Source organism: Xenopus laevis, chromosome 3L (genome assembly GCF_017654675.1).
Source record: "Xenopus laevis strain J_2021 chromosome 3L, Xenopus_laevis_v10.1, whole genome shotgun sequence".
In the NCBI taxonomy this organism is placed as follows: domain Eukaryota; kingdom Metazoa; phylum Chordata; class Amphibia; order Anura; family Pipidae; genus Xenopus; species Xenopus laevis.
This window is the reverse complement of record NC_054375.1, coordinates 70,381,350-70,393,006: the sequence shown is the minus strand read 5'-3', so window position 1 is coordinate 70,393,006 and position 11,657 is coordinate 70,381,350. Positions and strand designations below refer to the sequence as shown.

At 38.2% G+C, this 11,657-nt stretch overlaps 2 protein-coding genes across 3 annotated transcripts; one reads left to right on the top strand and one right to left on the bottom strand.

Annotated features, from left to right (window-relative positions):
- Window positions 1-647: 647 nt before the first annotated feature.
- LOC108705598 (vicilin-like seed storage protein At2g18540) lies at window positions 648-2,106 on the bottom strand. The gene is made up of 3 exons (XM_018242489.2): window positions 1,511-2,106; window positions 1,173-1,433; window positions 648-1,082 (listed from the first exon to the last, which is right to left on the bottom strand). Exons 1-3 carry the CDS (start codon window positions 2,058-2,060, stop codon window positions 856-858), a joined length of 1,038 nt encoding a protein of 345 aa, XP_018097978.2. The 5' UTR covers window positions 2,061-2,106; the 3' UTR covers window positions 648-855.
- LOC121401501 lies at window positions 2,096-5,128 on the top strand. 2 transcript variants are annotated; one of them, XM_041586385.1, is made up of 4 exons: window positions 2,096-2,239; window positions 2,323-2,412; window positions 2,501-3,002; window positions 4,309-5,128. In XM_041586385.1, the coding sequence occupies exons 3-4, from the start codon at window positions 2,514-2,516 to the stop codon at window positions 4,831-4,833; spliced, it is 1,014 nt and encodes a 337-aa protein (XP_041442319.1). In that variant the 5' UTR covers window positions 2,096-2,239; window positions 2,323-2,412; window positions 2,501-2,513; the 3' UTR covers window positions 4,834-5,128. The 2 variants fall into 2 exon arrangements, with proteins under 2 accessions (XP_041442319.1, XP_041442320.1); XM_041586386.1 differs by lacking the exon at window positions 2,323-2,412.
- The last annotated feature ends 6,529 nt before the right edge of the window (window positions 5,129-11,657 follow it).

Genomic DNA, 11,657 nt, shown 5'->3' with positions numbered 1-11,657 from the left:
CCAGTGAGTGTGAAATAAAGACATTTGTCGTAGAACGATCGTTCTTTGCGCATGTCAGGATTGTAGCACAAGCCAACGAAAATATACAGAAGGACCAGAACATTCTTTGCTTAAGCTTCATTAACCATATGAAGCTATGTAAAGAAAATAAATTGGTGCTCACTACAGAAATATCATCCTATAACCTCATATGTGATAGTTTATTTATAAATTCATATGTCTGCATGGGGCATGGAAGGAGAAACTGACTATATCCTACAGACAATGACACAATGCTGGCACCACTCCTACTGTCTGATGAGGTGAAAACACTGCTACAAGTGTGAAAGTGCAGGGTAGACAGTCTGTGTCTGATTGTTAAAAATGCATTTACAACTTTAATCTCAGGTAATCTCTTTATAGATACTGATTTTATCAGATACACAAAAACCAGACAGGTGCTGGACAACAATATCAACCAATACACAACTACACAAAGCAGTCACAGCAGCCAGACAGATGGTGGGCAAGACAAGAGGGGCTGCCACTTGTACAGCACAGACATAAAAACATTATAAACATTATAAACCACATAAAAATCTCTATATGTATTAAAAGCCATATGTATGCAACAGGTAATAGAAATAAAAGCAAGACCAATACTTTTTTTTAAAAAAAAATATTTATTTAACCTGCACATGCAGCAAGCAACGTGCTATAGCATATTATGTTCATACACTATGCAGCAATTTTTTATAGCATTCAACACTATTAAAAGAATAAAAGAATAAAAGATTGGTTGCAATTGAAACACATGCAAAACATTATGTGATAAACATACTTGGGGAAAAAAATGCACAAGATTTTTACAGCAAATTATTCATCAGCATAAGAAACTTTTTTGCATATGTTCTCAAGTGTTGTTTCTAATGAATTTACAGATTTTTTAATGTTTGCCAAGATTTGCTTGCATTTTTCAATATCCCCTAAGATATTTTGAGAGTTCTTGGTTGCTGCTGCAATGGAAAACTCTTCTGAAATTTGAACATCTGGCTGTCCCTCTGTATAAAGATACAGTAGTTTTTGTGGTGCAATGTATTCTTCTGTGAAATAAAGTGGAAAATTGTTTTAATATTTTTTTTCTTTTTTTTTTTAACAGTGGTGGCTGCTTAGAACTATAATGTGTAACCTACCTGTACTGGTTAATAGAATGCATGGGCTGCTAGGAGATGTGTCACTCAACTCTTCCACTGGATTTTCTGTTGCATCAGAGGTTGCATAGGTTTTGGACTGCTCAAGTGGATCAATGGTCACAGTGTCATCCGAGTCATTATTCTCCTCCCTGTCATCCTTCTCACAATCCTCTGACTCTGGTGGATCAGGCTTGCCCACAGAAGAAGAGGCACTTCCTCTAGAATATTTTCTGGTCCAAAGCAACTTTTTACGCTTTTGTTCTGTAAAAAAAAAAAAGGTAAATAACACGTTTTAGAAACTTAGAACTTCGATATAGTGAAGTACAAAAAATACTCACTTTTTTTAATTATCCTTCTAATGCTTAGAAGTTGTTCTCGCTCTCTCAACTTCAAATCTGACCATCTTTTACGAAGCTGGTCTTTTGATCTGGTTACTCCAAGCCCTTGGATGACTATGTCCAAGATATTATTTTTCCTTGTATTCGGCCTTGAATACTCTGCCTCTTTGCAGTCATAATCTTTTTTTTCCAGGATGGACACCATGTACACCATCTCCTGTTTGGACATAGCAGTAGCCTTTCTCCTTGCACTGTCTTCCTCCTTTCTCCTTCCACTGCCTTCCTCAGCAGTAAACTTTCTCCTTGCACTGTCTTCCTCCTTTCTCCTTCCACTGCCTTCCTCAGCAGTAAACTTTCTCCTTGCACTGTCTTCCTCCTTTCTCCTTCCACTGTCTTCCTCAGCAGTAAACTTTCTCCTTGCACTGTCTTCCTCCTTTCTCCTTCCACTGTCTTCCTCAGCAGTAAACTTTCTCCTTCCACTGTCTTCCTCATAGGTAGGCTTTCTTGTGCTACTGTGTTCCTCCATGGCTTCTCCACTGTGCTGCTGCATCAGAGGAACCTGTGTGATGTCACAAATGGAAGTAGGAGGAGCCAGTGAAATCTACGATAAATACGTTCGTTCGTTGGTTTGTTGCGCAGTTTGCGGGACCGAACAAGCTGATCTAGATCTTAGAATCATCCCTTCGTCTTTCTACGAATTTTCTTGCTGCTGTCTACTAACATAATTTGGTAAGTATGCCTTTTATGACATAGTCAATGCAATTACCTGTACACCAGTAGTTAATACGTTCGTTCGTTCGTTTGTTCCGCAGTTTGTGGGACCGAACGAGCTGATCTAGATCGTAGAATTATCCCTTCGTCTTTCTACGAATTTTCTTGCTGCTGTCTACTAACATAATTTGGTAAGTATGCCTTTTATGACATAGTCAATGCAATTACCTGTACACCAGTAGTTATTACTATTAATCATTGTTTTGATTGTTTCTTCAGCTACATTATCAACATGCCAGCAGAAAAATTTACCAACCCAGAATTCCTGAGAGAATTTATTGAATTGTACCGGGCCCTTCCTTGTCTCTGGAAAGTGAAATCGGGAGATTACATGAATAAAATGAAACGAGAAAAGGCATATGAAGAATTGGCAAACCTTTGCAAATCAGTGTGCCCCAAAGCTGATGTTCAATTTGTGAAGATGAAAATTTCCAATATAAGGACTGTTTTTAAAAAAGAATTAAACAAAGTGCAAGCTTCCAAAAAATCAGGTGCCTCAGCTGATGACTTGTATGTTCCGAAACTATGGTACTATGATCTGCTACTGTTTACAGTGGATCAGGAGGTGGCAAGGGACTCCAGGTCCAACTTTTCAAGTCATTTTGAATCCGAACTGACTCAGGCAAGCCAATCAGAGGATGTAACAGCCATACAAGCTCATGACATCACAGCTGAACAAGTACTTGAAGAACAAGGGGACCACACAGAACATATGTCCCAGGTAAGTTCATAAAAAACACAATATATACATTTTAAAGATTATGTTTACTTTATTTTTTTATTTAGGTACACATTAACTGCTGAAGCATAAAACCATAGCTGATAGCATTTTAAAACCATAGCTGATTGCATTTTTAAACCATAGCTGATTGCCAATCTACTGCGCCCAGGGGCGTTTCTGCCATGAGGCAAGGTGAGTACCTTGCCTCAGGCGGCATCTCCCCAGCAGTTACAAGGGGCGGCAAAAAGCCGCTCCTTGTAACTTTAAGATCCGAATTTCCGGTTTCTAAACCGGAAATTCGGCTTTTCTAGCGCAGAGAGCGCAATTTCGCTCTCTGCGCTGGCAATGCGGCCCCCCCTGGACCCGCGTTGGCGATTTTAAAGTAAGTACGACGGGCAGGGGGGGCGGCATTTTAAACGCTGCCTCAGGCGGCAAAACAACCTGGAGCGCGCCTGACTGCGCCAGTGCCATTGAAGAAATCAACATATTTCTCTCTGCTTAATTTGGCCTCAATAGTAGCATTTCGTGATGTAGCAGCTTGCAGTTCCAAAAGTCCATTTGGCTCACTTCGCCACTCGGCTGATATAACAGTTTGTTGATCGATGTCCTCTCTGTCCACCATATTTCCTGGCATGTAGGAAGCACTGCTTGTGCGGCGTAGAAAGTTATGTAGCACACAGCAGGCCAAAACAACACTATCAATTTTTATTGGGGATAGATTTATGGCGGAATGGAAAATGCGAAATCGATTAGCTAGTATGCCAAAAGCATTTTCTACAACCCTTCTATCTCGAGAAAGTCGATAATTGTAAATTCTTCTTTCACGTGACAAATTTTTTTGTGGGAAAGGCTTTAAAACATGTTTATGTAATGCAAAAGCTTCATCTGCAACAAAAACATAATTCATCCCTTCTTGAATCAGAATTTGATGGTAGGTGTAATTGGTCATTTTTGAGCTGCTGATAAAAAAAGGTTTGTTCCATGGCTCCACCATCTGACACTCTTCCATTTTTCCCCAGATCAACCATTAAAAATTCATATTTGGCATTAACTATTGCCAAAAGCACAATGCTGAAATACCCCTTGTAGTTAAAATAATAGGAGCCAGAACTGGAGCGAGGCTGGATCCTCACATGCTTTCCATCAATTGCTCAGACAGTTTGGAAAATTCCAGTAATCTTCAAATTGTTTAGCTACTGCTTTCCACTCCACTTCAGTTGAGGGGAACTGCAACAAAAAAAGGGTAAAAAATTATATTCATTGTAATTGATATGTTACATTTCTCACACTTTTTTTATTTTCACAGGCATCACAACACACTAGCAGTACTAGTGCTTCCAGCCTTCCAAACACAGATGGACAAGAAGATAGAATGTCACAAAAAATGCCAAAGGGCAGGAAAAGAAAAAATAAAGTAAATTATGAAGAATCAACACAGAAATTAATAAACAAAGCTGCTGCTCTTCTTCACAAGCCATCAGATGAGTTTGATGCATTTGGATTCGCGACTGCTTCCAAACTGAGAAGAATGGATGAAGAACAGAGGCTGTTTGCAGAATCAATTATAACTGAAGCCCTGCAAAGAGGCCTAAGAAAAAAACTAAATGACACAACTAGATGCATGGACAATCCATATGAAAGCACTAATAACTGGTTTCCTCCACATCAATTTCCTCAGCACATACACAGAATGTCCACACCAAATTCTGTTGTAACATATGACCAACAAACGGCATGGCCATCGATGGTATCTCCTATACCAACAAACAATGGATTTAACAATAATGTTTCTATTTCAGAACAGGAACAACCGCAATATTCTCATCTATAAACCTGTGCACAATTGGATGTTTTTGCTCTTTTTTGTAATATAGTTTATATATTGTTAAATTATAATTCCAGTTATATAGTTTGTATGTATTATTGGTACACCCTGTGCATACTTTATGCAAAATGAATGCACTTTTTTTTATTACACTTCTGTTTATATTTTATTTATGTTTCATTTCAATAAATGTTAAACTTTACAATACTCTGTCTGTCCAATGATGGCTGTGGGAGGTGAACCTGGCAGGGCTTTAATCTGAAAGTTTGTAAACTAAACAAATAGAGATTTTACCTTTAAATATTCTGCATTCAGTGCTTCCACTATGGCATTGCAGGTTTCTGGAATGATACGCCCCAAAGCCTGTGCAGAAATTCCCGCTGAGAATTTTAAATCTTCAAATGACCTTCCTGTTGCAAGATATCGTAGTGTTGCAATTAATCTCTGCTCTGCAGGTATAGCTTGCCTCATGCATGTGTCTTGTTTAGAAATCCGTGGTGCTACTGCTTGTAGAAGAGTGTTAAAACTGCTGTCTGACATCCGTAGGTAGTTTTTGAAATCATCAGGGTTTCTTTCTCTCAGCTCTTTCAATAGACCCATGTGTGAATACTGCTCACGCTTCATAAGCCATCGTTTGCTCCACAATGATCTCTTTTTTTTTTTTCTTTTGTACTGATGTTAATAAAACTATAGCAAGTGCAGCTCTTTGCTTTGAATCCATAAACGAAGCCATTCCACAGATCGTTTGTTGATCAACGTTCGTCCGTACACGAAGGAACTTTCGGCAAACGAACATCCACCGATGACTAATGTTTTACATCACTTCCTGTATGCTGTACATCCTGCTTCCGCCACAAGTTTATATCGCATCGTACGTTGATGTATAATCGTTGTTTTCTTTTGTCAAACGATACGATTATATCTGTTCATATAATCGTTCTCCGTGGATGGCATATCTCATGGTAAAACGATCGTCCGACGATCGTTTAACGATACGGTCGTTCATCGCAGAACGATAAAAGTTTGCCCATGTATGGCCACCTTAACTATGGTGCTATTACTGTACAGTAAGTATTGTAAGTACTGTAGAGTAAGTCAGTAAGAAAGGTGATGCAGTATATCTACATGACTCAAAACGTGATATCATTTGTGAAAAATCTTGGTATTCAGAGCAGCCCAGGTTTAACACCAAATACACATTAGGGTTGCCACCTTTGCTGGTGACTAAACCCGAACAAAGGGTGAGGCAGATAGTATTAGGGGTGGGGCAGTGATGTTGGGGTGGGCATGATGATATCACAGGTAGGCACAAAGATTTTGATGGAGTTATGACACCAGGTTGGGGTTATTGCATCACTTGAATGCAACTGGCTGGATTTCTGTTTTCTCAATATTTTAAACTGGACAGGAAATTTTAAACTGAAAACTGAGATATCTTGTTCAAAATCACACAGGTGGCAACCCTCTCTCTATCTATATTCTGCCAGACGAGTAAGCCCAATCCTTAAACGATAAGTATGAGATCATTATTCTATTAATCTACTACTCTATTATTATTTTATAAAGAACTCCGCTAACCAGAAAGCTCCGAAATACAGCAATGCCAATTCAGAAATTGATTTGCTTTGTTCAACAAACACAAAGTAGTGCTAAACACACACACTCTGGTTCTGGTTCACATACAAGAAAATACTTCAGCAGCACTCCGATTATGGTGAAAAAATTGGTACTTTATTCGTGCCTCAAGCTAAGCGACGTTTCGAAGCTTGAAACATCGCTTAGCTTGAGGCACGAATAAAGTACCAATTTTTTCACCATAATCGGAGTGCTGCTGAAGTATTTTCTTGTAATTGATTTGCTTTGTTATTTCTATAATAATAAGAAATTAACTGCACTTGATAATAACTAAGCCATGTTGAAGTGAGTAACATAGTATTTAAATATCTTTCATTTATTGGCCAGATTATTGTTTGGGTTTCACAAGGCTGAAAACCGAACAGAAAGTTAAGATCCAAACAGACATTAGGAAAACCAAACTGTTCGGGTCGAAACCGAACAGGTGGCAGCCCTAATACACATATAACTGCAGATGAAAGAAAAGCTGCTGTTGGTGTTCAGCAGGGAAATACATTCTTCAGATTTCAATACTTTTTGCTGCAAGAAAACCAAAAAAAATCCCCATTTATAGTGTAAAATAGAGGATCTGTGGTCTCAAAAGCAGGTATAGTCTTCAACCCATGGAAAAACTATGCCTAAATACACAAAGATGCCTCAATAAGTAAGCTATACCAATACAGGGATGGATTGGACCAGCGGGACACCAGGTAAAAACCCAGTGGGCCCAGACCCACACCTGTCTGCTGTCTTTACAGGCATGAGCTGCCACCCTCTGATCTCGCCACCCCACTGGTCCTAATCAAGAGAACAGGTATGCTTGGGGGCCTACTTGCTTCAGTGTTTAATAGTGCAAAAATACATAAAACAGGCAAAAAGCCCTAGAGAGACACTTAAAATCCTGTCTTTTCACCTTATTTATACACATTTTCATGCAAGCACTTCTGTCTTTCTTTTAATAACTGCAATTATGCAAAGTGCACATAAGGTAAAAAAAACATATTAAACCAGAAGAGCACAAAAACACAAACTTCTGCATCACAGTCACCATAACAGTGTATAATAAAGCAGAATACATAATAAATACATAATGCAAAAAATACAATGATGCACAGTAAAATAAAAAAGTCATTATTTATTAAATAAGTATTCATATAAAGCAAATCTGCCCATATTGCTTGTCTAAATTATTACTCAAAGTGCAGTGTAAATATGGGAGTGCACAGTAAGGCAAGAAGGTGCAATGATGCAAGACCCTACAATTATTACTCAAAGTGCAGAGAAAAAAAGAAATTTCATAGTAAGGCAAGAAGGTGCAATGATGCAAGACCCTACAATTATTACTCAAAGTGCACTTTAAATAAGAAAGTGCATAGTAAGGCAAGAAGGTGCAATGATGCAAGACCCTACAATTATTACTCAAAGTATACTTTAAATAAGAAAGTGCATAGTAAGGCAAGAAGGTGCAATGATTCAAGACCCTACAATTATTACTCAAAGCGACCAGTAAATAAGAAAGTGCATAGTAAGGCAAGAAGGTGCAATGATTCAAGACCCTACAATTATTACTGAAAGTGCACTATAAATAAGAAAGTGCATAGTAAGGCAAGAAGGTGCAATGATTCAAGACCCTACAATTATTACACAAAGCGACCAGTAAATAAGAAAGTGCATAGCAAGGCAAGAAGGTGCAATGATTCAAGACCCTACAATTATTACTCAAAATGCAGGATTATTATGAAAGTGCATAGGAAGACAACAAAATGATGCAAGACCCTACAATTATTCAAAGGGGACTGTTTAAGATTGTTCACACTTTCAGGCTCAAGCAATATTTAAGGAAACCCTGTGTGAGTTAATAAACGGAAGCTGGGTTTTCAGGTCCAATAACCTTGTCAATCTTAGTTTTTTTCTGCAAGTGGTTTCTTTAAAAAAAAAAAAAAAGAAAAAAGCTTTAAGCTGCCAAACTTTTCCACTTGCGGAAAAAACAAAGATTGACGAGGAAACCCAGGATGAGTTCATTAACTCGTGGGTTTCCGTAAATATTGCTCGAGTAGTCTTAAATTAGACTCAAAACCTCTTCTGTCTGTCTCTAGTTCAGCTGATGGTGACAAGTCCCTGCTCATGATCTGCATGCTAAGAGAGGAAGCCCTGTGAATTTTGCAAAAATATGTAAGGTTAGTAACATGAATGACCACAACACCTCCCCTCTTCCTCCCTTCATGCCTTATAAGCAATTAAAACAATGCTCAGTTTAGGTTTTCCATAGTATTATTAAATTAAACTTTAAGGGGCCTATTTATTAAACTTAATTTTTTTAGGGTTGTGCTTTAAAGGGAAAAACACAATTTTTTAGAGATTTATTATATCCCAAAGCTGCTAAAAATCCGAATCTGAAAGTACTCTGGCTAAAATCTGTCAAGATCTTGTAGAAGTCAATAGCAGATGTCTCTTTTACAATTTGAAGAGGTTGTAATCTGCACAGAGTTTTTGGGCAACAACACGAAAAGAATTGAGCGATTGATACGATTCAAATTTTCATTCGATTTTGTTGAGACTTTTTCAGAACTGATTTTTTGAAGCTGACTATTTGATAAATGAGTTAAATTTGTGGATGGAGTTAGGTTGACTTTGTTTTAATAAAAATATGAGATATGCTTTATAAATATCCCTCAGACAATAAAAAAGTAAAACAACCCCCCCTTACACAGCTGAACAGTTGTACATGCAATGTAACAAACTGATAGACATTGATGATGAGTACTAGTGGTGTGCAGATCGAGAAATTCTTGACCCGCACCCGACCCTTATCCATTTATGATATCTGTATAGAAATTCTGTCTGTACTCTGTTCTTCAAAAAAGTATTAGTTAAAAAAGTAAGGAAGGTCCAGCTTGTGGCCTTTCCATTTTCTCTCTACCCAGGTTAAAGCTTCTTGAAATTAAAACATAGCTGAGTTCCAGGCCAGAAATTCCTGATTTTTACATTACATTTTTTAGGTTGGAGTGTTAGTCTTCCCGCATTGAGATGCAAAATAGGCCCTGGCAAAGACTGCTGCACTGGCCCAATATAAAGCTTGATTCAGCTAAAGCTTTTTCCTGTCTGCTTTCTCTTTTTTTAGGCATATGTCTCTAAATGCTGGCCAAAGGCCGTTATGACACACTAATGTCATTGACAGACCTTGGCATGAAAAGGTATTCTTTCCCATTTCCACAACAAAATCCACCTCACCTTGCCAGTGCTATGGCAAAAGAGACAAGGTTATCAGAGCTTTATATATCTGTGTATGGAGCCCTTTCATGTATTGGTGTTACTGGCCCTGTAAAATAATCCTGTTGCTAGAGAAGATATGACTGAAGGCTTTTGTAGCTGGAACCAGCTGAAAAAATCTTGACAGATCCATAATCTCATTTGCATAAATGCATCATTCAGGAAATCTTTACATGAGCTGGAAAGTTTAATATTAACCAATACACTAACTATTACCTGATTCTGTAACATAGTACTTGTTGCTTTTATTTGAAGAAGCTTCTAAGGTTTTGTCTCTCTTTGATTCATTATTAGTCTTGAAGCCTCAGTGTTTCTTTGTTTTATATATATATATAGTATCATAGTATCTGAAGGCAAATAGTGGAGCTGATTATCTTTCTTTCCTATCATTATTTGTTCAGTCATCACATTATTCTACATGGTATAGTATAAGTGACTGGCACTAGGTTAATTATTGCATTTTCATTTTATTAGTATTTAATATGCAAGGGGGAGACAGTGACAGATCAAAGTATATTGTCCTTTTTTTAGTTTACAGAATGACGCATTGTATAAAAGATCTTTCTTTTTTACTGTTTCTAGGGGCACAGTGGGCTCTGACTGAATGGTAACCATTTTAAGTGTATATTTATACTGTCTTTTACCATAATCTACTTTCTGTCTAATGTATAAGTTTTCAGCTGGCCTTGCTTTCTAAAGATTTGCAACCAGAGAAAAACAAATGCATTATAATGGCTAAGGACACTGAGCGTGCCATGTTACCCATGTTACCCCCCACTCAGTTGCACTGCAGAGACGTTCTCTTACAAAATAAAGGGTAACTAGACTGATCATGCACAGAGCACTTGTGCCCCAGATCTGCCTGTGCTCAGCACTTCACAGTTCACACTGCCCTCCAACTTCCCCTCATGAATACAGCACTCCTGCTAAATGCTGTATTACACCCTGCCTTCTGTGCAACTTGCTTTTCAGAGATGCCAACCAACCTCATGCCATGTGGGTGATAATAATCCAAAATGTTTTTTTGTTTCTTGTCCTTCGTGTCAAGAAACACCCATTCCACTCACCTCCGCACCTTGAGTATGCCCCTAGGCCGATGTTGTACCTGAATGTTGTTCCTAAAAAAAAGTAAAAAGTGGATTTTGGCACCTAAATGCATTCCCTTGTGTTTCTGAGCTGAAATTCACTCCATGTGCCTGCGCCCAGATCAAAGCATGGCTGTAGGTGCAGTAATATCATGGAGCATAGAGGACTGGATTTATATATAGGCCGAGAAACAGCCACAAAACATCTGTCTTTTAGGTTCAGTTGCCAGCTTTAGGGTGATGCTGCATTGGGCTATTCCCCTAAATTTTGTGTCGCAGATTTTCTGTGGAAAGGCGGTGCAGTCATAATGTTATCACAATGTTGCAAACTCCGGGTAACAGTTTCTGTAAAAGTCAGTTCTGTGACAGGACAGAAAAATCACTGATACAAATTGGGGCTCAGACCATAAGATCTTACAATGTAGAGCTACACATGGAGTATTTATTTGTGCCTGATAGCAATGTTTAAGCCATACAGAAACACCATACTATATGTTAGATATTAGCATTGAGGATTTGACTTAGATAATGAGATGCAAAAGTTGCTGCCCTACCTTTATAATAGTAGTTCACCAGCCAGAACTTTGCAAAATTCCATAACTACATCAAGAGTGTGGCACATCAGCGGTTGTAGAATTAAAAGTATTTTGGGCTCATTCAGATACCTTGTATGGCCAGTCTCTGTATGGTCACCTTTAGGTAATGTTGTATTTGGGCTGTTCGCTTGAATATGGTTAGTCAAGGCTGTCCTGTGCAAAGCCTGGACCACAGCAAGTACAGGCTAATAGGAAACACAGGACTGATTGGGGAATTTTTTTTTTCAAAACTCATCAGTTAATAATGCTGCTCCAGCAGAATTCT